The following is a 26,878-nucleotide window of genomic DNA, read 5'->3' on the forward strand; positions in this document are numbered from 1 at the left end:
TGAAAGCCCTCTGATTTCGTAGTTCAGAAGCTTTGAGCCGTTGCTGGTAAGTAACCTTTATGACTGCACCAGCAGGCAATTCCATTTTGTAAGGAAGTTCCAAGCCCATTTTCTAATAAATTGTGATACAAATTGTAGGTAAATTTTCAGACTAATCCACGGAAGACTATAATGTGAACTCACTATACAGAGCTAAAATCATTTACTCTCTCCATGTGTATGTGTATTCCTAAACTGAGGTGACCATGGCACACAAGTTTAAGGAACTGTGTTCCCACCTCCCTCATACCCACCAGAAAGAGGAGAGGAAGCTTCCCTGTGGATCTGGAGAGCTATGATGCTGCACCAGGGCTGGATTCAGCTAGAACTTGAGGGATTTCTTATAATCAGCAAAATGTTATGAGGTCTACTTTGTCCCAGACGAGGATGGGGACGTGGACGAGACCCCATATGAATACCAGGATCTCACTCATGGTCTGACCATGGAGAATGACCCTGGGTTCCCTTGAGCAGATGTTACTGGTCCTCCCAGCTTGAGATGGTTGTGGACCTGCTACCCCACCTGCAGTGCAAGTCATCCTGTCTTGATTTTGTGGCCAAGGATGAAACAGAACCTGGAGCAGCACACTCCGAGTGTAGGGGCCTTCTGTCAGCAACACCACAGAAACAGGTGGTTGGGTGGTGAGGCCCACACCAGAGCATGTCCTGGTGGACTTTCTCTCCACCTGCTTCACACGAGCTCCCTGTTGTTCGTTGTGGTGTTGCATTAGCTTTCCTGTGGCTGGAAGCTGGCTTTGGGCTGAGTGGAGAGATTTGGGCTTTGCCCGTCCCCTGCCCTCTGAGGGTATCCTCGTTGTAATGTCTTTGTTCAGTTCACCTGGGAGACCTCAAGGCCTTTGTGCTCTGGGTCAGCGCCCACAGCCTGCCAAATGCCCGAGCACAGTGTTGGGCTGGGCCTGCCTCGGGCATGTTGGAAAGTCAGAGCTGCTTCTCCTGCCACTGGTAGCTCTCCTAAGGCAGTAGCGCCTCCAGAAGGGAGAAGGTCAATCCAGAGTTCTGTCCACCACTGCTCTTTGTCTTGGCTGCCTGCGACCTCTCGTGATGCCTGCAGCAGTGGCTCAGCACTCTAGCGAGGTCATTAATGCTGACTCCTAGAAGCATCATGTCAGGCAGGCGGGCCTCAGCTCTCCCTTGGCCAGTACAGCTGCCCAAACAGTACTGAGAAAGGTGTGTGTGTTGCCACCGTTCTTTAGGCACAAGCCTGATGTGGCTACTTGTCCCCGTATGTCATTTGACTTGGTAGCTTGCAGCTCAGACAAGCTCTGCCTTTCTCCCATAGCTGCAGAGGATCACGTGGTTTAGGAACCCGAGTTGCCTGGTCCCTTTGCTCTGGTCAGTCCTGGGCTTCTTGCCAGCTGAGACTTCCGGCCATACTTAGTCCTGGTGCTTCCCCACCTCCTCTCCTCGCCCTTCCATGATTTCCCTTTAGAATGTCCCTGGGGTTTTACTGCAGTGTTCTCTAGCCTTGTCCAGATATGCATAATCAAAGGAGTCCACTTAGGAAACATTCTGAAAATGCCCGAGGGCAGAGGCAAAGGAGGATCCGAAAGTGTGCTCCCACCCTGCGAGCCCAGGCCTGGTGGGGAAGGCCATGAGGAGGTCTTCACGCGCCCTTGGCTTGGCTAGCATGGAAGAGAAGGTGGACCTCCTCAGCACCAGTGATAATTCTTCACTCTGACCAGGAGGCCTTCTGGATTCGCAGGCCAGGTGGAGAACAGGTAGGATTGGGCATAGCTCTTTTCAGGCCGTGACATGGTACTCAGTCCCCAGTAGTGTCATCTCACACTCCAGTGAGCCCATCACAGGAAGCCCTTCTGGCATGGCGTCACCTCTTGCTCAAGCCTGGTACACATAGTGGTGATTTACCGTTTCCTCCTCAAGGTAAAGAGCAACTCTAAAAATGTACATTTTATTTAAATATATAATTGCAGTAATTTAGCTTCTTGTTAACTGAAGTTTTCCTTTATTAGAACCACTGTTGCTTCCTCCGTGAGCCCATGGAGTAAAAGCGGCTTTTAATTAGTTTCCTCACACCCTTTGCAGGGAGATGCAGTTAAAGACCTGATGCTTCGCTTCCTGGGTGAGAAAGCTGCGGCCAAGAGGCAGGTCTTGAACGCCAGCTCGGTGGAGCAGTCCTTCCTGGGCCTGAAGCAGCTCATTGTGAGTAGCAGTGCACCTGAGGTTAGCATGCTCTGTGCTGTCCCACCTGCCGTCCTGCTGTTTTCCCCAGAAGCTGATTACTTGGATTATGTTACCAGAAGCACCTGCACATCAATAAAATTCTGTGGGATAGGTACAGATTCTGTGAAGCAAAAAGCATAGTATTAATATTCTGGTTGGTTTACATCCAGTTGCTTTAAAAGCCATTATTTTAAATGATCAAATGACTTGAAGCAGCACATTCTTAGATCAAATGTCTCATCAAATGTAACTAATACGTTTATCTGTTTTAGTTATATAACAGATAAATGATTTTGTGCTCTTTTAAGTATACTTCATTTTCTCCATTTGGGATGGTAGGTTATTGTCTAATGGGTGGATTCCTAAACATTTTTCAATTTTGTCATGAACTCCTTAAGTCGATTTTTGAAATTCCTTAATACTGGTAACCACTGCCCATATGTTGGTTTCTTTCCAGCAAAAAGAACTTTAATTGTGTTGGTGTGCTTTCCGAGATTATCCAGGATAAGAAAATTGTGTGTGTGCAGTGCACGATTCATTAGGGATTCCCAAGGGAGCCTTGCAGTAAATGAACACTCTCAAACCCTGTTTCCTCTGCCCAGGGCCATGCTCATGCATTCTAGGGTTGCTCTGCAGGTTGTCCAGCTGGTCACCTGTGGTGGACACCTTGCTTCTGAGTCTGAGCACAGTCCCTGAAGGGCTATATTGAAGGAATTTGAAAAATTACCTGCTTTACTTGGGAACAAGAAGTCCATTCAGCTGCCCAAAAGCCCAGCTTTGCAATCCTGTCCTCACCCTGCCTGTGTTCAGTGGTGCGCTATCTGGAATATCTACTCTTTATCTGGGGGACAACCTGAAAGATGAGCATTATTTCAACCTTTGAACGGGAGAGTGGGATGTCCTGCTTCACTTCACTTTTTTTAAGAGTTCTCTGTCTTGTCTTTCTTAATTGTAACTTTTCTTCAGTACTTGGCTTCAAACTTCACCTATTTTAAGCAAGTTTCAGTTACTAAGGATATAATAGGTGAGAGGGTTTGAGATTTATTGAAGATTTAACTTTGCAACCCATTTAAATCAGAAGTGAAGCCTGTGAACTTATAAATGAAAAGGAGAAAGAGGTCTTCTGTTTATTTGGGAGAAGCTCAAGATTCAGTCTCAACATAGAGGTGGCCAGCTTTGTGTTCACCAGGGATACATAAATCACTTAGTTGCACAGAGACCTTTTGAAAAATCTTGGAATAAAATAATCCCTGTCCTTTATCTTTCTTTTTTAAAATATTTTTATTGTAGATGGACACAATACCTTTATTTTTATTTATTTTTATGTGGTGCTGAGGATCAAACCCAGTGCTTCAACCACTGCTAGTCAAGTTCTCTACAACTGAGCTCCAGCCCCAGCCCTAGCCCTCTCCTTTTCTCATTTCATCAGCTCTACCTTTAGATCAGGATTTGAAAGTTAGGTGCATGACTTGTCCCCATTCTGCCAGAAATCAGTGACGCTTGAGAGGCAGAGTCCTGACCAAAGCTATGGGGAGGAGGGAGCTTTTTATCTTTAACATTAACATTTAACAAAGTATCATGACTCTTTTTCCTAACGGGCAGGTTCTCTTGGATTCAGACACCTCATGTATAGTTCTATGACCTCCATCCCCTGTAGGGAGCCTTCCTGGTTCAGGAGGAATCCAGCTACCTGTTGCGATGACCAGGTCACCTGGAGCTGCCCTACATGGGCTGCAACTCCAGCTCTGACAGTGCAGCCCAGGATGGACCCAAGGTCACAAGGTAGCGGGCAGAGGCTGCCCCCATGCCAACGTCAGCAAGGACATGGCTCCCTGGGGCCTTGTCCTCTGGACACAATGCTCCAGCCTTTACTTCCTGATGTACTCTTGTCGGCACATCTCTTGTCTCCTGCAAGAGCCAGGAGAGGAAGCACTTAAAAAACCTCCTTCCAAAGCTCAGTTCTCATGTTCTTGCGCCTCAGTCTGGATGGTTCTCAATCATTCTCTTCCTTTGACCCCTGGTCTTTTGCTCAGAGGTCTTTTTTGGGTCTTGCCAAAAGAGCATGTTTTTGACAATGCACTGGACCTTTGCAGTGCTCTTAGTTACTCTGGTCTGTCCTCCTGTATTACGTGGAACGTGGCAGGTCACTGGTGTCAGTGTCCAGAGCATAGGCAGAGCAAGGTTGTAAGAACTAAGGATCTGCCTAGCACTGGGACAGTCAGGAAGCATCTGTCACCCAGCTAAGCAGTTGATCTCCAGGGTCCAATATGGTTGGCCCTTGACAGGCACATAGCACTGCATCAGTAAGTACAGAAAGGACAGTAGGGGAGGAGAAGGGGAGTAGTGTATGAGTTTTGCTTTTCACAATTTTTAAAAAATTAATGTAGGCCTAAGGTTCTGACTTTGCAGATTAGAAAACTAAGACCTAGAAAAGTGGTTAGCCCAAGGAAACATCCCAGACCTCCTCCTTGTCACCAGTCACTAGTGCTGTCCACACTGGCTGTCCCTCTGCACTCTGCACAAAAATACATCCCCCCATCACCAGTGCCCTCCCACTGCCCATCCCCCTGCACCCTGCATGGCCCAGATATGCCCCTGTCCCCGGTGCCATTTCCATGGCCCGTGTGAACTGATCACACAAGTAGACCATTCCATGGGCGAAAAGTGGTGCTTCTTCTTCCCTTTATTAAATGGGCTGTAAAACCTTGCTGTAGTCCACCATCATAAGTAATAGTAACGAAGAGTGAGAAGCGTTTGAGGAATGGCCTTGCTTTATAGTAGTATTCCAACACTGCCACAGAGCTAGCGTCCACCGTAACTGATGTCCTCAGCACACTCACTGTCTTTCTGCCTTCTTTGATGATTCCTGGTATTAGTAAATACACATAATAGCTCAGATTTTTTCGATGCATTGAAAATACTTAAAGCTGTTACAGATTTTTTACTGAGGGTCCTAACTGGAGAACTGATTTAAGTGGAAACTATATTCATTACAAAATCATTACTTTGCCCTTTTAATTATGTCCTAAAATAATTCCCATTGTCTAAGGCTAGGAAAGAGCTTCCAAATGTGTGTTCCTCAGTAATGTCAGTATGTTCCAGGGCTGTCATTCTCAGGGAGTGAATGTCACAGCCTGAGGAGGAAGACACTTCAGTTTCTTTAATGGAATCGTAGGTACAGTTGATTCCCTTTGAGTTTGAAATGGAGAAAAGCCATGTACCTTCCGTGTTACTTAAGTGATTTTTATTGGACTAATTTTCTTATTTTTTGGAAGTTGTAAATTATAATTGTTCAGTTTTTCAAATACAGTCTATATCTTATTTCCTAGTTTTAGAAAAGTAATATTTATTTAAATTTAGGCACTTTTATCCTATCAAGACAACTTCATCGTCAGAGTTCTGCTGTCATATGCAGTAATTACAAGATTTTCTCCATGCAACCTAAAGTTTTATGTGGAACACTTTAAATTCTAAAGGGTAATTTTTTCACCGAGTATTTCTGCTGTCTGACATTAAAAATGTAGAAGAACGACCAGGAGGGGAAGGTGGAGAACAGTGCAGTAAAAATAGCAAAGACACGTGGAGCAAATAAGTAACTAGAATTTCAAGCCACAGCAGCACACTCCTGCCCTGGCCCTCTGGGTAGTGCAGTTAGGTCCCTCCTATGTCCTTACACCCTGTAAGGACTCTGTCCGGACTCCTGCCTGCCCTTGGGTCTCCTCGCCCCTCCAGCACAGTCCTGCCTGAAACTTCAGGAGAGTTTGCCTAGAGCCGGGCACAGGCCAGCATACTTTCCTCTCCGCCTTTCCTCATTAACAAAGAGGCCACCTCTCATGCATGTCCCAAAATCAGAAGACCAAGGCCATGGGTTGGGTAAAATGAATCCCCCAACACGGGTACTTGGTGTGCACAGCCAGGGAAATGTCCACCCTATTGCGGTTGGGAGGAGGGAAATTAAGCGAGGCGCTCTTGTCTGCTGGCAGCAGGACGAAGGCCAGGGTGGTCACAGCCTTAGTTTCCCACACAGTCATCAGCTCAAGAAAGAACAGCACACAGGCATCAACACAGCAGCACCACCGACACACGCTTGTGCAGATCAACACAGGAATTACTGGTTATTAAGAAAAGAATGAACTAATCCATATTCAGTGGCCCTGACTTATGGAGTAATTATATGGGGAAAAATAAGTCTCTAAACCAAAGCTTTTTTGTTTGTTGGTTTTTTGGCACTGGGAATTGAACCTAGGATGCATTACCACTGAGCCACATCCCCATCCCTTTTTATTTTTTATTTTTTTGTTTTGTTTTGTTTTGTTTTGAGATAGGTCTCGCTAAGTTGCTTAGGTCCTCACTAAGTTGCTGAGGCTGTCTTTGAACTTGTGATCCTCATGTCTCAGCCTCCTAAGTCACTAGGATCAAAACTTTTTAGTTTCATAAAATTGAATTTTAGTGTATCAGGATAGAAAAGCATTTCTTAAACAAGGTCCAAAAATTTAAACCTTGAAGGAAAAGATTAATAAATTTGCTACTTTGAATAATTCTAAAACGTGTGTACAATGAAAACACCATGAACAACAGTTAAAAAAGGAGCAAGGGATGGGAGAAGATGCTTGAAGTTCTTGTGACTGACAGATTTGTATCCAGGATACAGAAAACTTCCTTCAATTAATAAGGAAAAGAAAGAGCCCCGTAGAGAAACAGAGAAGAGATCTGAAGAGGCAATTACTAGAAGCCAGACAGCCAGTGAACATGGGAAGTGCTCAGCCTCTCTTCTTGTTAAAGAAGTGTAAACACAACAAGAATGTCGCGCGTTCCAGCCCAGCAAGTTGGCAGCACCAGTTGGCAAGGGAGGGCAGCGTGCGTTGCTGGCAGGAGTGTGACGACCATACGCTTTGCAGATCAAGTTGACAGTGGCTACCCAAACGAGTGCCTAGTGTGACCTTTGCTCCAACTGTCCCACTCCAGTTGTACATGGTGTAAACAGACATGTTCAAGAATATTTGTATATATTACATATTACATGTTATTTGTATTAGCCAAAGATTTCATTAAAAACTGCAATAGCCAACAAGAAAAAGAAAACTGTTATATACAGCCAATTAAATGCTTAGGAGCATTTGAAACAAATGAGCTGGAACCACTTTCATCAATATGAATAAATTTCAAAAATAATGTTCAGCAATAAAAGCTGAACAATTGCACAATGCTGTCTGCAGTGCACTAGCTTTTCTTTATGTTTGCACACAGGTGGATGATCCCTTCGCTACCACTCCACACTCCACAGTCTAGGAAAGTCCTGAAGACCAAAAATCACTTTGGGCAGCAAAATTTGACCTGACCAAATTTTTTTGGTACTTGACCTAGATATTCTTCCATGTATTTATTCCACACACACCTTTCTTACCCTGCTCTGTACACTGCAGCCCGCCCTCCCTGGCCTGGCAGCAGTATAGTGTCCTCCTGCAGACTGTCCCGTCAGGTGCAGGCCTGGGGACATCACTGTCCTCACTAGTTTGAGGCCCCACCCACACCCTTACAAAGTGCCCCTTCTTTCAGTGCTCTTTGGGAACATGTGGCCCTGAAGTGGCCTTCATGTCCTGCCCAGCCCCTGAAGGATCTGATGGCAGAGCCACCCTCAGCAAGGTGACCCAGTTATGGTCTTGGTTGACCCCCGTTGGTGAGAGGAAGAACATTCCCATACTGGAAATGTCTTTGAAATTCAAAGTAAACTTGAACTGTTGCCATGTAAGCATTTTGTATTCTCTCATCAGGTAAAAAAAAAAAAATGGGGGGAAGTATACGTTGGAGATGGCAAGATTTTCTAACATCTGTACATTTTTTTTCCTCTCATTCCTTTTTTTTGTTTGTTTGTTTTAAAATTGTGACACAAGATCTCTGGGCACAATGGCATACACCTGTAATCACAGCACCTCAGGAGGCTAAGACAAGAGGATCATACATTCAAGACCAATCTTAGCGACTTAGTAAAACCCTATCTCAAAATAAAATAAATAAAAAGGGCTGGAGATGCACCACAGTGGTAAAAGCACCCTGGTTAAGTCCCCAGTACACAAAATCAATTGTGACACAAGGAAAATTACTCCCATCTCTCTTTCCCTACTGGCCTGGCTGGCTCTCAGACCAGATGGTAATCTAGATCTGAGTGGTGAGTGGAGGAGCTGAGCTTAGTCACCTGGGCTGAACTGCAGTGAGTGAGCTCTCCACCCCAAGTTCCCAGTCTGAGCCCAGTCCTTGCCCCTTTGCCCAAAGCTCTGTGTCCTCCAACAGGCTAGCCCACGTGCAGCCTGAGTTTCCCTCTGTGTGAGGAAAGTAGCCAAGCCCACCAGATTCCTGTCATGGGCCATCTTGTGTTATTAATTTTTGCAAGGACTTGGGTCCTTCTTAGTCTATAAAATCGGTTCTCGGGTTTGTGGGAGTTTGTTTAGATATGACTGCTTATCATTTATAGACCCATCAATACGAATCCAAACATTGCTTAACCTAATAATGCACACTTAGTCAATAGCGGCAATTATCCAAGTAAATCTAAGTCAGTCATCTGTGGGAAAATTATATTGGAAGAGACAAATAGGAGCATAAACATTTCTGCTTTCTAGTTTAGATGCCACCTTTTAGAAGATTTGCACTTACTAAAAACAATGAATAATTAAGATGGTAGGTTTTTGCTTCATTTTTAATAGTTGTGATCTAGTTGAGATATAGAAAACACGTCTTGTATATGAAATCATAGCAAGTGCTGAAGGCTTTTTAAATGATGTGTTTTACTATTTTTAATCATTTATGGAGCACTTTATAATTACAAAGTTCTTACAAGTAATTTTATTACACATTTAAATGTTTTACTGGTGGTGGGTGCCTATACATACTGGATATAAAATGAGATAGGAACATTCACAGTGTAATATTTCTTGTTTGTTTCAAAAATATATAAATATCTATGAACAGATTTTTCTCATACATTTTTGTACCCACACAAATTCTAATTTGAGGTCTGTCAAGCTGAGTTCATGGGGAGCTGTACAGGCATCTAAAACAGAAGTCAGGGAACGCCACCCCACCACAGTGGTCCTTAGTATCTATGGACCCCCAAGGGGGCCAAACTTGTGATACTCAAGTCCCTTGTATAATGTATCCTAAGCACATCCTCCAGTGTACTTTAAGACATTTTTCTAGGTACTTATAATGCCTGCTATAACGTAAATGCTTTGTAAATCGTTGTTACACATTATTGTTTAGGAATAATGATATGAAAGCAAAGTCTTTACATGTTCACCACAGACCTTTTTTTGTGTGTGTGTGTGTGTAAGTATTTTTGACCTACAGGGGATTGGATCCTCAGGTGAGAACCCATGGAGGTAGAAGGCAAATTATGGATCTAAATCCTTATGTTGTTTAGGGCAAAGAAAAAAACTCTCCTTTAGCTGCCATGTTTAGTAACTTGTGCCTTCTATACTTGGTTTTGAAAGTTTGTATTTCAAGGAGCATGTATTTTGTTTCTCTGTGTCCAGTGCTGTCCTGGGTAAGAGATGGTTTGTGGTCCCCCTGAGGCCATCACCACAGTAGCGGGACGGGCATGCCCATACATGGCCCACTTCCAGAAAGCCAGATAGTTGAAGTTTCTCTGGTGGGTGTATGGCCTGTCCTTTCTTTCACAAGACACTCTTTTCCTGATTGCCCAAAGTTCTTGTCTGCTTCAGAAAAATAAGAAAGAAATTATGCACAGAACCACTGCCTTTACCATTTTCATGTATATTCACATATATATGTTGTGTGTGTGTGGGCATATGAATGTACATGTTTATATATGTTCTACATAGTGCCTATATGTATAAAGATGAATGATACATGTATATTTGCATAGGTACTACACAGTTTCGTATTATGCTTAGTTTTGTGTCTTTTTATTATTTTAAAATTTTTCCCATATTAAAGAGTGTTTAATTGGGTATTCTAGTGAGAGTCATCCATATTCTGGGTCTGCTATTTATTTTTCATTTCTTCTGAGTGTAGTATCTCATTGAATGTGTTTTGTAGTGCTGGCTTAGTGGTTATGAATTCTTTTAGATTCTTATCATGGGAAGGTTTATTTTGCCTTCAATTCTGAGGGATAGCTTTGCTGGATATAGCAATCTTAGTTGGCACCTGTTGTCTTTCAAGGCTTAATTTTATTCCAAGCTTTCTGGCTTTTAGGGTCTGGCATGAGAAATAAGTAGAAATTCTAATTGACCTTTAAATGTGACCTACCTTTTCTCTCTTGTGACTTTTAGAATTTTGTCTTTGTTCTGTACATTAGGTACTTCAACTATAATGTGTCTTTTGTTTTGGGGGCTTAAACCCAAAGGCACTTTAACACTGAGCTACATTCTCAGCCCCTTTTTTACTATTATTTTACCTTGATACAGAGTCCTGCTGAGTTGCTTAGGACCTAAGTTGCTGAGACTGACCTTGAACCTGCTATTCTCCTGCCTCAGCCTCTCAAGTTGTAGGGATTATAGGAATGCGCCACCACACCCAGCTGCACATGTCTTGAGGATATTTTGGGATTTGGTCTATTCACAGCTCTAAATTCCTCTTGGTTTTGGATTTCCATCCCATTTCTAAGGTTTGACATTTTATAGTATTCCTTCATTGAAAACGTTGCACATTCTTTGTTTTTCAGTGCCTTCATCTAGGCCAGTGATTCTTAGATCTGGGCTCTTAGTGTTATCCCAAATTGGAGTATTCCTTCATGGTCTCCTACCATCTATTCTTCATTCTCAATTTAACTTAAATCAGAATACTAGTGACAGAGGCACATTGATGTTTATAGGAGCACAGTTCACAGTAGCCAAGTTGTGGACCCAGCCCAGGTGCTGTTGACAGATGAATGGGTAACGTGGTATGCATTCACAATGCAGTTTTACCCCATTATGTAGAAGAATGAAATGAATGGAACTAGAGAACAACATATGTAGAAGCAAATAAGGGAAAAAAGTGGAAGACCCCATGAAAATAGGAGGAGGGTTAAAGGAGTAGAAGGAGGAGAGTGAGAAGTAGGAGGGACAGGAAAAGGGAGGAACTGCAGAATGAAACTCATCAAATCGTATACTAAGTACATATATGAATATTCCTCAGTGAATTCTACCATTGGTTGCGTATACTTATAAAGCACAGATTTTTTAATTAGTTCTTTATATATGAGAGTAGAATGCATTACAATTCTTATTACAGGTATAGAGCACAATTTTTCATATCTCTGGTTGTATACATAGTATATTCACACCGATTCATGTCTTCATACCTGTACTTTGGATAATAATAATAATCATCACATTCCACCATCATTAATAACCCCATGTCCCCTCCCACCCCTCTGCCCTATCTAGAGTTCCTGTATTCCTGCCATGCTCCCTCTCCCTACCCCACTATAAATCAACCTCCTTATATGAGAGAAAACATTCGACCTTTGGTTTTTTGGGATTGGCTGACTTCACTTAGCATTATCTTCTATAACTCCATCCATTTACCTGCAAATGCCATGATTTTATTCTCTTTTATTGCTGATTAATATTCCATTGTGTATATATGCCACATTTTTTTGTATCCATTCTTGTATTGAAGGGCATCTAGGGTGATTCCACAGTTTAGCTATTGTGAATTGTGCTTCTATAAACACTGATGTGGCCAGGTCCCTGTAGTATGCTGTTTTTAAGTCCTTTGGGTATAGACAGAGGAGAGGGATAGCTGGGTCAAATGGTGGTTCCATTCCCAAGTTTTCCAAGGAATCTCCATTCTGCTTTCCATATTGTCTGCACCAAATTGCAGTCCCACCAGCAATGTATGAGTGTGCCTTTTTCCCCAATCCTCACCAACACTTATTGTTGTTTGTCTTCATAATAGCTGCCATTCTGACTGGAGTGAGATGAAATCTTAGAGTGGTTTTGATTTGCATTTCTCTAATTGTTAACGATGATAAACATTTTTTTCTTATATTTGTTGATAGATTGTATATCCTCTTCTGAGAAGTGTCTCTTCAGGTCCTTGGCCCATTTATTGATTGGGTTATTTGTTTTTTTGGTAAAGCACCAATTTTTTTTAAAAAAGAATACCAGTATTCTACTAGGAGATCAGCAGAGTAGAGGAAGGGAAATGGGGAGAAAAACTGAGAGGGAAAGTGGAAGTTCTGGGGCCTGAAATGGAGCAAATTACATTTCATGCATGTATGATTACATCAGAATGAGCCCTGCTGTTATGTGTAACTATAAAGCACTGATAAAAACAAAAAGGAAACAAAGTCTTTACTAAAATATATTTTAGGGGCTGGGGTTGTGGCTCAGTGGTAGAGCGCTCGCCTAGCATGTGTGAGGTCCTGGGTTCGATCCTCAGCACCACATAAAAATAAAGGTGTATATATTTTTTAAAAGTAAGTAAATGCCTTATGGGCATAAATATTTAAAAAAAATATAGTTTAGTAGCTACAAAATCTGAAGCTATTATAAATACCCTGGGATTGAGCCCTCTCATACAGAACTCTTTTCTGCATATATGATTCTTTAGGATAAGTTTTAGAAAACAAATTACTAAAAGAGTAGGGTCAGTCTTGAGGCTTGTATTACATATTAGTTTTCAATAACATGAGTGCACTTGCTTTAATATCACCTTCCTTCGTTGTAAATGTTTTTCTAATTTCTTAGGCTGCCAAAGGCATTTGCTTTTATTATTTTATTTCTTACTGACTTTTGTTAAACTGTGAATTTTGTATCTGCTCCACAGTTCATTGGATGTCTTACATGCTACAGTGATGAAATACTCATAGAAAATAAACAGCAGTGCACTGGACAAGGCCACTGCCCCAAAGAGCTTACCTGGTGGAGGGACAGGACGTAGTTCTAATTAAAAGTTAACTTGGAGCCATGCGTGCTGGTTTTCGAATTCCCAGGTGCTCAGGAGGCTAAAGCAGGAGAATTGAGAGTTTGAAGCTGGGCAACTTAGTGAAACCCTGTCTCAAAATAAAATAAAAAAGATAAAAGTGCTGGGATGTCCTTGGAGCCAGAACACCCCTGAGTCCAATCCCCAGCACCACACCTACGCACACAGAGCAGACTTGGAGTGCCACCCGCCTTCTGCTTAGGCAGCGTGCTGAGGCACGGCATATGCCTGGAGCAGGACTCTCACCCTGTTTCCATCTGGGGCCCTTTAGGAGCATTTTTCAGTTTTTTTCCCCTTTCTACCACCACTACCCTTAGACCCACATGGATTATGCACTAAGGAGTAGATTCTGCTGGTAACGCTCAACTTTGGGGATTACTGAACATTGTTATCCAAGATTCTTTTATCGCCAAGAGCTGAACCCCGTCCCTTGGGGCCACTGAGAACATGTGCTCTGGTCTGCAGAGCCGGTATTTTCACCGTGGGCTGGAAGGCACCTAGAAGGCATGAGCTGTGCCAGGAGTCCTTGACTAGCTGGAGGAGCACCTGGGGAGCAGAGGTGACAGGTGGCAGAAGGGTGGGCGCAGCTAGAGGCAGGACAGGCTGCACCATCATCTCAAGCTCTGGGGTCACCAGTGAGACTCAGAGGTGAAGCCGATTGCATAGTGGATGTCATTAAGCTTCCTGGGCCTGTGGCTGTAGTCCAAAGCTATACATTCAGGTTAGTGAAAATCCCCTCTGCCTTTACCCAGAGGTGGGCAAGGCAGCTGGTGAGGCAGCCTGAAGGGCCTGCCTAAGCTGGGAGTACAGGACACCAGCAAGAGCTGAGTGATGATATCACACGGAAGTGTTCCGGTCTGTGCTGTGCACTTAGTAAGTGCCTGGATTAATATTTGTGGTTTCTGTTCTAACTTTTATACCTAAACTTTTGTTCCCCAAACCTGGTTGCTTCACTTTTCTGACCGTTGCATCCCCATCCCTTCAGCAAGGACTTCCCTGACCTGTCACTTCTCACACTGCTTCACGTGTGGCAATCGGAAGCCGAGTCCTTGGGCTCAAGGAAATGTCATCAGGATTTCTTCTGTCCTATGACAACTTGGCCTTGCAGTAGCAAAGGAATGAGGTCATGTTTTTGGAGTCTCCCAGTGCTGTCCTAGAAAACTTGGTTTAGAGCTTTTGGACAATGCTAGGAGAGTGTCCCCTGGTCAGCCCAGGTGCACCCACAGCTCTTGAATGGTGTCCTGATTGTGATCAGTTTCAGTTTCTTAGAAGCTGGCACAAATTCAGATATCCAAAATAGGGTGTCAGACAGTACACAAGCAATGTCTGCACTGGTGCTGCTGACTCTCCTGCAGCCATTAAAGATCAGTGTAGAGCTGGGGACACAGCTCAGTTGGTAGAGTGCTTGCCTTGCATGCACAAGGCCCTGGGTTTGACCCCCAGGACCACAAAAGAAAAAAAAAAAAGGAAAGGAAAGGAAAAAGAAGTCACGGTGTAAGCCCCCACCATGGTGGGGCATGCCTATAGTCCAGCTGCGTAGGAGGCTGAAGCAGGAGGACTAGTTGAGCCCATGACTTCAAGACCAGCCTGTGCAATGTAGCAAGACCCTGTCTCAAAAAACAAAAGAAAGAAAAATCATGTTGTGAGAACATTTGAGGATGCAAGAAAGTTTAGAGAAGAGGAAAGATAGAAACAGTACGTGCTTAAAGATACAGGGTCACAAGGACACGTTGAGAACACATCACTGTTGATGTTGCTTTCCTTTTCCGCTTCACCCCTTCCTGTCTCCTCCATTCCTGTGATGTGGATAAGGTGTGGGGGAGGGAGCTGGCGTTAACTGTCGTTGTCTGAGCAGCTCACCTGGAGGACAGCAGTGTTGCAGAGGTGTTGGCACCTGTGACGATCCCACCAGGACCCACGGGCCCACCTGCTGCTTCTGCATTCCCAGAACTGTGCCACCCACTTGCCATCCAGATAGGTCCATATCCTCCCTCACGCCCCTGCACTCCTGGGCTAACCTGGGCCCTTGTGTCTTTGCACCTGTTTCACTAAGCTAGCTCTGCGGCCTCTTTTCCACAAAATGCCTCCAAAAGAATTAGAAAACTAGATGCCCTCTTAAATTTCTCTCAGAGATCCTTTATCGCAAGTTGGATTGTTGTTAAGAATATCTGTCATTAATCTCTAGTGCTTTGCATGTTGCATCAGTAACAATATTTTTCCACCATCACATAGAACTCCAGCTCAGTTCCTCAGTGTGGGGAACGTGGTCCTCGTGGCTGCCAGCACTCACACTCCCCTGCAGTGCCCGTAGGGACAGCAAGCTCCTGCAGCATCAGCCCCTCTAAGCCCATCCTGCATACTGTCCTCACAGTATCAGGGGTCCCGCTACCTCCCATGTGGCCCATCTTGCACCCCGTCCTCCTGCTCCTGCCCCCAGCTTTGTAGCTGCCCGAGAGCACTCTGCTTCCTGAGCTTCTTGACTTCAGATGCCAGTGTCATGCAGGGCTCCTCCCCTGGTGCCATGGGGTGCCCTTCTTGTGGGCTGCGCTGTCACATCCACTTGCACCCCATGTTCATCTCACAAGACATGTTGGGCAGTTTCTTCCCAGCCACATGGCCGTGATGTTGTGGGCACATGGGTAGGTTGTATAAGTGTGTTCGCACATGTGTGTGCGCAGGGATGTGTGTAAATGTGCTCTGCAGTCACCTTACACTGAGGTCCTCGTGGCCTTCCTTTCGTGTGCCAGTTGGCCTGTGTGTCGTGGTCCCCCTGGAGCGGCACTGTTTCTGTAAAAGAGCACGGTGTCCTCTAGGCTTCCTGCTGCACCTCCTTGTGGCAGCTGCTCAGCTCCACTGCAGCCAAGCACAAGCCTCAGGCAGTGCACAAGCAAGAACCTGAGGCCGACTCCTGTGAACTCCAGGGGTGCCGGGCAGGACTGGCCCACCAGCACTTGCAGCTCTCCAGCCTGGGCTGCAGGGACATCCTGTTGACTGCTTCTCTCACTTTGACTAGGCCCCTTAGACCCACCCATTGCTGCAGGGAGTCTGATGCTTTCCCAGTGTGATAGCATGTCACCTGTGGCCAGCGTGCTGGGAAGCTGGTGAATGGCAGCACAGCCTGGCCTCACCTACCTTCTGCATAGCCTTCCCGTAGGCCACACCATCCTCCTGTGCGGCCGGTCTTCACTGGCCTTCCTCCTGCCCCTCATTCTCACCATTCCCCCTGCATGCTCCCCTACCCCCCCATTCCAAGGCTCTGCTCCTCCTGCTCTCTGGGCCAGCGCATACCTGTCCCCAGTGTAGGTCCTTTCCTGCAGGAAGTCTGCCCCCAGGTCTCAGTTTAAGTCAAGTGCCATTATGTATATCGAGAAAGTATCATCAATTAGTAAAGGCCAGGCGTGGTGGCACATGTCTGTAATCCCAGTGGCTCAGGAGGCTGAGGAAGGAGGATTGTGAGTTCAAAGCCAGCCTCAGCAACTTGGTGAGGCCCTAAGCAACTCAGCAAGATCTTGTCTGTAAGTAAAATATAAAAAGAGGGCTGGGGATGTTGCTCAGTGGTTGAATGCCCCTAGGTTCAATCCCTGGTACCAAAAAAAAAAAAAAAAAGTAAAAAATAAAGGAGTGAGAGGAAGATCAGTAGAGCAGAAGAGGGAGAATAGGAGAAAGAGGCGGAGAGGTGGTGAGGTGGGGTTGAGACCCGATTCCTGGCATGTGTGATCCTATCAGGCGCACCCACCACTGTGTATACCTTAATGCTCTCGGGAGAATTAACACCCAGGCCTTCACGTCATCACCAGGAGTTGTCCATGGTGAGGGACACCCATGGGAAGTGGGTCTAAGTATCAGATTCACAGAACTATCCCAGAAGATTATCTCTGAGATTAAATCAGAGCAAATTAAGGAAAATAAGAAGTATAATACACAAGCTGAATATTTCCCTATGTTCCTAGGGGGGGAAAAAAACAATCAAGTGTCACTAACAGGCAAGGCCAGAACGCTGACCTGGGGGTACCCAACCAGCAGCCCAGGGTGTGGGATCTATCAGACACAGACGCAGAGTGGGCTCAGACTTGGCAGGTCTCTCCCTCTCTCTCCTTCACATTTGCAATGCAAAGAGAATATGCACAGCCACTTGTATTACATAAAGTGATTATTGCATAGAAATTTAGACTAGAGACAGCATTTGGAAAGCATTTTAGTAAATTATCTTAACCAGTCTAAAAATACTCGTGAGCTGTCAACCAGAACATGGAAGTCCTGCGTTACTTGAGTGCTCTGCTGTAATTGGGACAGTTGGGAGGAACGCAGCCCCGACTTCCTCTTCACAGTTGACCAGTGGTTCTGCCTGGTTCCCCAGGCTGCGGGTGGCTCTGAGGAAGCCGCAGCCTCTGGTGCAGCTGACTTCACATGTGCAGCAGCGGCCTTAGTCACAGAGAGCCTGGCAGCATGTGTGCATGGCAGTCTCCTCGTGGAAAAAAGAAAACACTAGACACACCCTGAGGCTCTTGTTGAGTCGTCCGCTTGATGTCTGCACCCTGCTGGCTGGTGGCACAGTGTGGCTGGGGCCCACCCTCAGGTGCAAGGAGCCAGGAGAGGAGGAAGCTTAGCAGAGAAAACATGAAGGTACACCCATGCACGAGCACACTCGCACCCTGACATCACACATGGCACTATGAGTACCCAGAGCGATGGCACGCTCCCTCACTGCAGGCAGGAAGGCCAATGGGACTGTCACCTTGGAAAGCAGTATTCTGATGGCACGCCCAGCAAGGAAACTGCTGTGTTACCTGCTGGGTGCTTTACCTGTAAAGTTAAGTGCTTACATCCACGTAGAACCTGCCTGTGGACATTGTTTGACTCATGGCTGCCCAAAATGAAAGGCAGCCCAGAGGCCCTTCAGTAGGTGAGTGCAGGGAATGCTGTTCAGCACAGGAAATGAACTCCAACCCCAGGGCTCAAGGGCTTGCATCAGGTCACAGCGGGACAGTAGCAGCCCAGGCAGTCTTGAGGTTCCAGCCCCATGCCACTTGTTTTCCTCATAAACAGTCTGGCAAGGTGTGCGCCCACCCTCACACCCTCACCCACATGAGACAGCAAGAAGAGGTCCTGCACAGAGAGGTGCTGGGCCTTGCTGACAGCCTTGAGAAAGACACCCACACCAAGGGAGGGCATCCTGGATGTGTGGGAGAGCGTGGGACTTCTCACTGCTCTTCACGCTGGGCAGTGAGCTTTGTGCCCCGCTCTGCGTCCGGCACCTGGAGCTCTGCCCGCCAGCCAGCAGGTGCACGCGGGAGCTAGCGGGTGGAAAGGCTGTGCCATGTGTGCTGGCATACGCATTGCTAACTCCCCGGCTTCCTTGGTGTCCGATTGCCCCTGGGACGAGTATGGAACCTCCTGCATGGCCCAGCATTTTTAGGCTCCTCTTCACTCTCTGTCTGTGCCCCGGCCACCCTGGATTCATTTCTGCTCTAGCCCACTCTGTCCTTTGAGGCTGCCTCTGCCTGGAGGGTCCTTGGCTCCCTTTTGACCTGTTTCCCACTCATCCTGCCCACCGCTTTCCCCTTCCTCCACCCAGCCTGTACCCCCACCTGCCGCCCACACCCTGAACTGCCTTCCTGGTTAGCTCCTCAGCTACACATGCACTCACCACTGTTGCCTGCTTGTGGGTGCTGCTGGGAGCAAACCGCTCGCAGCCTGTTTGTCGGCCGGCTGCTAGGTGAGCGTGTGCTTGTGCAATGCCTGTTCCAGGCTTGTTGGAAGCGTGAAGTGTTCCCTCCCACAGTGTCTCACTCAGTTGCCTAGCAGCCTTCCTTTCTCTATTGGATGGGGCAGAAATATTTTGAGCCCAAAAATGAACCGATATGTGGAGGTTGGCAGCCTTCTAACCTTCCCAATGCCCCAGTTGCAGCAGAAGAGGCACCAGAAAGTAGGCTGTATGGATGGGTGGGCCATGACGTGCTGCCTTAGCATGATGCATTGACTATATTCATGTTGGTAAAATAGAGCGTGGAACACATGAAGCCCCTAGTTTTATGATCCATGTACATCATATAGATAGCAATAAATATATCCAGTGCTTAATATAATATCAAATTATTGATTTTAAACAGACAGAAATCACAAGCTAGAGCCATCTTGCTAAAAGGGAAACCAGTCCTGTAGGTTGGGGGTCTGGGAGAGCTTTCCAGGTAGGCTTCTCCCTGTGTTTTGTCAGTAACTTGCAAAATTTTGTCGTGAGTCATCTGGAACGGCACCTCACAGGGGCCCTCCTGTTGCTAATCATGTGCAAGGTTGGCGGTGGCACTGTCCGCGCGCTGGCCAGCCAGCTGACCTTGCCCCATTAGCAGTGGCTGTTCAGGGCTGCTTCCAGCAGCCCACAGTGAGCCTTTGGTTCTCAAATCCTGTCGTGTCTTACAGAGCTGCAGAAACTGGAGGGCAGCAGTCGACCTGTGTGGACGCCTTCTCACAGCCCATGGCCAAGGCTACGGCAAGAGTGGGCTGCCCACCAGCCACACAGCGGACTCGCTGCAGGTGAGAGCACCTCCGCCACCAGGTCGCTGTGTTGTGTTCCGCTTGTCATGGTTTGAGGACACAGGAAAGCCCATGGGCTTTCATGCCAGGAGGAACAATTTGGGAACAAGACAGGGATTTTCGTTTTCTGAGCTTAATCTCTGTGTGAAATGACTCATGATCTTCCTTCCCTGGTGGTCTGTGTGTATTAATTCTGCCATGTGGCCCTGCTGTGCAGTGGCCTCTGCTGCCCAGAGGCCTGGTGAGGGTGCTCTGCCCTCGCTCTCCTGGCAGACCAGGCCTGGCCTGAGGTGGGCAGGGGCTTCCTACTGTGATGGAAACCAAGTGGCTCTGAAGGCTTCCCGAGGCGGGGAGTGGGCTCCACAGGCTGTGTGCTCTACCTGGAGCAAGCGTCCCTGCTCCGACTAGGGAGAAGGTGGAAAGAATGTCCAGGATGGAGCTGTGGCTGGAAGGGAGCTCCCCAGACCAGAAGGAGCTTTCAGGGTGCTCCAGTTCCCACCCTGCCCTGGGGAGGTGGTTTTGTTTTTTGCAGCACTGGGGCTTGAACCCAGAGCAGCTTTAACACCGAGTGAAGCCACTCCCAGCCCTTTTACTTAAAGAATATAATCTTTTATATGCTTGGAAATAGATAAGAGAATAGAGTTTGTGTTCTCAGAACACAAATATAAAATACTGTGCACAAGTACTTATACAATACATTATTATCAGCCATCCTCAGCCCTTTTTATTTTTTATTTTGAGACAACGTCTCACTAAGTTGCTTAGGGCCTCACTAAATTGCTGAGGCCTCGAATTTGTGATCTTCCTTCCTCAGCATCCTGAGTTGCTGGGATCACAGGACTGTGCCACCATGCCCAGCTGGGAGATTTCAGCTTTAATCCTAACTTTCTTGGGGCTCCCCAGAACTGAGGGTATCACCAGATATTCCAAAGCTGTAACAAGCTTAGGAGAGCAGTAACTGGGGAAGCTGGTGGCCCAGATCTTGCAGGTGGGCTCCTCCCTCCAGGATCTCCCCAGGAGCCCGCAGGCATGGGCTGCGCAGGACAAGCAAGGCCACCTTGGGTGCCCTTGCACCTCCTCACCCCTCTTGGCCCCTCCTCGCCAGCCCAGTCGCCAGCTCTTCCCTCCATGTCTCACACCTGGCACCACCAGCACAGCCCCTCACTGGAACGGTGCCTTGGCCCCTGCACTCACCTCTGTCCCCACACTGCAGTCAGAGTGATCTGAAAGCACATGTAGATGGTCTCACCTTCCTGCTCACAAGCTGTAAGCACTTCCTGCCGCCCCAGGTTAGACAAGCCTCATCATCCTGCAGGCAGCTCCGAGCCTGCAGGCAGAGTAGAGCAGCCACTGTGCTTGCTGTAGACCCTGGGCGGCTGCTTCCTAAGACCTCATTCCTTGGTTTTTAAAGCTTATTTCAGAAAAAGTATATTTAGCTATTTATTTTTAATTGATAAAAAATTCATATATTTAGCATGAATTACCTGCTGTTTTAACATATTCATTGTGGAATGCCCAAGTCAATCTAGTTAACATATTCGTTATCTCATACATGTGTTTGTGTTTTGAGAACATAATCTACACTCTTACAACACATTGTTATCAAGCGGAGTCCCCATGTTCTGTAATAGACTTAGCTCTTACTCCTCCTAACTGTCCTTTGACAACGTCCCTCATTCCCCATTCCAACCTTTGGTGAATAGCATCCTACTCTGCTTCTATGAATTTAAGTTTAACTTCCACAAACAGATCACACAGTATTTTTCTTCCTATGCCTGGCTTACTTTACTTGACATAATGTCTTCCAGATTTGTGTATAATTGTCACAAGTAGCAGAATTACCTTCTTTTTTTTTAAACTTCAGTAATATTCCATGGAATACATATACCCCGATTCCTTTATTCTCTCATCCATTGATAGACACTAAACCTCATTTTTCTTGTCAGTGAACAGGCAACGACTTGGGTCATCTTTAGGGTTCTTTTAGTTCTGCAATCTCTGCCTCTGTGGCTCTATAATTCAGACCCCACCATTTTCCTACGTGTGTCTCCATTCTGCCACCCTAGAGCTCGCTATGCTCACCTGCATCTGGTACTGTCCACTCTGAGGCCATGGTCACACTGTCCTCTGCAGGCCCCTCCCCATCCTATGGCCTTGAAGTCCTGGTCCTTCAGTGCTGCCCTCAGCATACCTTTTTATCCACATCATGCCCCCTCCCCACCGTCCCCCCCCCAGCCCTACCACTCGGTATCTCCTCTGGGAGGGTCTGTGCTTTCATCTTCTGACACCTAGTGTGGTGCTTAGCATATGAGCCCTGCTCAAAAAGCTTGTTAGAGTAATCAAATCTAGTAAAATTGTTTACACTAATGTTAGTGAACTCAGGAGTATTTCTATAAACCTGTAAGTATGCAAATTGCAAAGGTAGGAAGTTAGCCCTTGTTTTGATACATTAGAAAACAAGCTCTGATAGCAGGTTAATAAGGAAGAGGACTTTGTGAACTTGATGTGTGAACATAACCTGTTGGTCCATCTTGTCGTGCGTTTTAGCTCTGGTTTGTGAGATTGGCCCTGCTCGTGAAGTTAGGCCTTTTCCAGAATGCCGAAATGGAGTTCGAGCCCTTTGGAAGTCTGGACCAGCCCGACCTGTACTACGAGTACTACCCACACGTGTACCCTGGGCGCAGGGGTAAGACGGCGCACTTGATGTTGGTGCCTTTTCGCGTACTTCACTCTGCTTGGCTGTGCGTAATTGGGTATCCTCCCTTTGCCTGTTCTGCCAGACCTGAGAGTCAAAGCAATAGCCCAGCCACAAGCCTGAGCCTACAAAGTGATCTCACCCAATGTTATAAACACACCAACCTAGACAGAACACACCAGTGCGTCCTGGGGTCACTCAGGAGCCATCTGTTGCACCTGCTAGGACCCTGCAGCATGACTGGGTGTTAGGATTGCAAACACTCTCTGCTGCTCTCCACAGGAAAAGCCGATGTCTCGTGGCCTGGTGCTGCATGTGCCTCACTGCCAATGAAGCAAGGCCCATCTTTTCCACTGGGATCTTGCTCTGTTTTCCCCTAGTCTCTATTCCTGGCTTGTTTGTTTTTAATTAAAAAATTCTTCATTGCTGTAATTGGACATTTAAACCCTTCCACACCACTAGCAGGAACATACACGGCACACCGACTTTAAAGCCTTTAGCAATTTCCTGGAGGTTCAACAAACACTTGCCATGCAACTTAGCAGCGCCACTGTGCCACCTGTCTGGCTACCAGGCAGCCTGGGGGCAGGGCCCGTCTATTCCTGTTTATTTTAAAGCTCTGGTGCTGGTGCCATTCCATGGAGAGATCCCAGGCAGGACCCTTGTTTGAAAAGTAGCTTAGGCTGGAAGAAGGAAAAGGGAGCTGCAGGGAGCCAGTGTCCTCAAAGTGGGGCCTCCCAGAGGGACCCTGCATCCCCAGCACACCCGATGACCTTCCTGGGAATGTGCCTGCTGCGAGCAGCAGGAGCAGTGACCGGAGGCTGGGCAGCAGGAAGGTGCCATCATGGGGAACAGGCCTTACAGTCCTCTCCCTGTGGCCCACAGTTCTCTTTCTCTGCAAGTAGGTCCCATGTGCACCTGCCCTGAAGCTCGTCCACTCCATGTGTAATTTCCACTACTCCTCCCTGCCCTCACAGAGCAACAGCCATCTCTGGGGTTCTAGGACACTGTCCCAGCATGTGACTTGACTGGCCTCCCCGGTGCTGCCTTCTTCCTTTCTCATTCACACCCTCTAACCATTTGAGGCTCATCTTTAACTATAGGGTGATTGCAAACTGCCAGCCCAAAAGAGGAATGAGCCTTTGTCCCGTCGAGTGGTTCTGACAGAAAATGAGCCTTAGTCCCGTGGAGTGGTTGTGACAGGCGGTGCTGGAACGCTTAAGGGCAGGGCTACGTGGGAAAGTGGCGCTGTTCCTCTAGAGTCGGCCTTGCCTGCAGTGCTGCCAGCGGGCAGCGGTTCTGCCTTTTCTCAGGAGGAACATCTGTTTTCCTTCAGCGATGAAAAAAATTTTTCTCCAGTCTGCCTGGCTGCTCCCAGCCCTGTCCCTGCCCGCTCCTCTGCTTCTCTGTGCCTTGCTGGGAGTTGGCAGCTGGTTTCGATGGTGATTTGTCTGCTACCAACCAAGCTCAGAGCTTGGAGCATGCAGCCCCCCGCTTCATGGTGCTGAGCTCCAAGGCACCCTAATGCTGCTGCTGCGAGAAGTCTGGGCTCTTGTCCTTCAGGCCCAGTGATGTAGGTTCACAGCAACTGCTTACAGCAGCTGCCCGAGCCCAGAACAGGTGTTTAAGAGGAGTGGACAGACTCCCTGGGAGGTCTACCCCCACTGTCGATAGCCCTGCTTCCTGAGTGCCCGGGGTCACCTGGGTGCTCTCTTCTGCGTCCTGAGAAGGGTTGTACTCTTGGCTGTCTTCACAGAGCATTTGGGGGAGGGGACAGGGCTTCCTGTGAGAAAAGCCTCTCACTGAGGCCATTCTGTCCTAGGATGTGCAGCCTCGGGGCCACTTCCCACTCGGCTGGGGTTGAACTGCTGGGGGTGTGGATAAGGAGAAGCCAGTGACTGTGCATCACAGAGCAGCTAATTCCAGTTCCAAAGGAGAAATATGTCACTTGAGCTAACGTGTATAACATTCATCCACAATATTACATGGAATGCTTACTAATTTTTCTTTTCATTTGGTGGAGTACCAAGCATAAATGTAAGAATTTGATTCATTCATTTCATTTTAGCTTGCAATATATAAGCAAAGTGAGTCATTAAAATATGCTTTAAAAAGGAGATTATAGCAATACAAACAAATAAATAACCTTTATGAATGAGCTTTAATATATTTCATTTAAATATTGGACTAATTTTTAGTCATTCAGAACATTCATAAAAAGACATGTGATGAATCATGTGTAAAAATCATGAAGTCGTTGTTTTCACCTAAGAAAGGAACAGTATTTCTGACATTTCCATCAGTCACACTCTGTCCCTTGAAACACAGTTAGATTTTTCCTGGCTCCCAGCACTGATGTCTGGCCTGCCATCTGGAAGAGTCATGAGGACATGAGGCAGGCCAGCTTCAGAGCCCAGGGCTGAGGTCTGGAGGTTTGGGGGACCCGAGAGCCACAGGATGTGAGGGCCACCTGGCCTGGTGCTCTGCCAGCTTCCTTGTCCTTTCCCTTCTTCACTCTCTACCCCTTTCTTCTGGTTCTGCTCCTCACGGTCCTCGTGGATCATGCTCTCATGCTGCCTGGGTGTCCCCAGGGCTCAGGAACCATGTGTCGACCCAGAGCAGCTGTTCACAGTGCACACGCTGTCTGCCAGATGGGATACAGCAGTTAGGAGGTCGTGCGAATCCCACTGTGTGCATCTGCTGGGTCCCCACAGTGCCCCCTAAAGATAGTACAGTTTCAGTTACTCAGACCTGACTCACCTACACTCCAGTCTGTGACCATCATGTGCTCAGGAAGGTCCATGCATGGGCATTGGCCATGCAGCTAGAGGATGTCAAAACCAGAAAAAAAAAAAAAAAAACAGTTTGGATTAACTTGCTGTGAGCCACTCTCATCTCAAGAAACTGGACTTGAGCTGCACAGTGATCCCACGAGCCGTGTTCTGGGGGCAGAGGAGCAGACAGGTGTTCCTTGGCTGTCTTCCTGTCACCGACCTTGGACTCCAGAAGGGGCCCTTGAGAGTCTGCTTGTGGTGCACATAGTTCTACCCAACGTGCCTGCACCACTGCTCCCCACAACGCTTGTGCCCAAGTCTGCTTGACTGTGATAGCGTTTTCACTAAACGCTGTTTACTTTCATTCTATTCTACCCCTTAGGTCCCTTTGAGAAGCCCTGATTGGGGATATCCCTGTCTGAATTCACTCTATATTCAACAACATTTGAAACTTTCTAAAATGTAAACATTAAACAAAGACACTAGCTCTTTCATGATTGCTCCAGACTTCATCTGTCTTGTACTTGATGTCCTCTTAGTTGGACTGGATGTACTTTGTGTTGACAAACAGTAAGTTTTAGAAGGGCATTGTGGGGCTTCTGTGACCTTGTTCCTCCTAAATGTTTTCCTATGGTCTTAAGGTTTTTTGGGAGGGTGGGGGTACTGGGGATTGAACTCAGGAGCACTCAACCACTGAGCCACATCTCCAGCTCCCCCCCCCCTTTTTGTAATTTATTTAGAGAGAGGGTCTCACTGAGTTGCTTAGCACCTTGATTTTGCTGAGGCTGGCTTCGAACTCGTGATTCTCCTGTCTCAGCCTCCTAAGCTGGGATTATCACGCCCAGCCAGTCTTAAGATTCTTAACCAAGCATTTTTCTTCATGCATTTTTTTTTCAACAATGAGAGTGTTTAGGGAAGGGTTTCTTTGCAGTGAGCGAGTGACCCAGCTTCCCCGTCCGGTGTGGTCCCACACCATCAGCACCACTCCGAGGCTCTCCAGGAAGCCTTTGGAAGCCGCTTGCAGAGGAGACTTCTTGGTTAGCCTCTGGTGAACTCCACCCAGCCTCTAATCACTTATACTTTGTTCTAGTAAGCTTTTGTGTCTCTGTGACCAAAAGACCTAACAAGAACTACTTAGAGGAAGGAAGGTTTATTTGGGCTCACGGTCCAGAGTTTTTCTGTAAAAACGGATGTGCCCATTGGCATACCATCCTTGAGCCTCTCCCCATTCACCCCTCCTGAAAGCCATCACAACCATGAGCCTGTCACGTATCCTTCCTGATCATGTCTTTGCATGTCCACTCCGCATGTGCATGTGTGGACACAGAGATCCAAACACGTGTAGAGAGCGAGCAAGAGTGTGTGCCTCTATGTGTGAGATTTGCTTTTTAAATACTCATCATGAGTGTGTTGTCTTAGTTTTGCTTTTTTCCCAATCAGCATATCCATGCACTTCCACAGCCGCCCCGCGCACATTAGGGTCTTTCCAGAAGACTGAGCACCCTGCCTCTGAGTTTCTGAGGTCTAAATAGCTGCAGCCTTGTCTCCAAGCAGCAGGTTGTCTCCAGGGCCACTTTCCACCTGCACAGCAGTGCACGAGGGCTGTGACCACTGCCAGGGCGTGCAGGCCCCCTGCTGGACTGACCACAGCCAGGGCAGCCCCGCATCCTCGGGCTCTCCTCCTCAGGCTCACTCTCAATGCCTCCGT

General features: G+C 46.9%; 1 protein-coding gene across 2 annotated transcripts in view; it reads left to right on the plus strand.

Moving 5' to 3' along the window:
- Nucleotides 1-26,878, plus strand: part of Trappc12 (trafficking protein particle complex subunit 12) — a 59,958-nt gene that overhangs the window by 8,742 nt on the left and 24,338 nt on the right. For both annotated transcript variants that reach the window (XM_027937754.2, XM_071601310.1), the window contains exons 3-5: nucleotides 2,104-2,220; nucleotides 19,588-19,701; nucleotides 22,249-22,387. In XM_027937754.2, the coding sequence (XP_027793555.2) occupies nucleotides 2,104-2,220; nucleotides 19,588-19,701; nucleotides 22,249-22,387 (370 nt within the window). The remainder of the gene's footprint in view (nucleotides 1-2,103; nucleotides 2,221-19,587; nucleotides 19,702-22,248; nucleotides 22,388-26,878) is intronic.

Source organism: Marmota flaviventris, chromosome 14, assembly GCF_047511675.1.
Source record: "Marmota flaviventris isolate mMarFla1 chromosome 14, mMarFla1.hap1, whole genome shotgun sequence".
Lineage (NCBI taxonomy): Eukaryota > Metazoa > Chordata > Mammalia > Rodentia > Sciuridae > Marmota > Marmota flaviventris.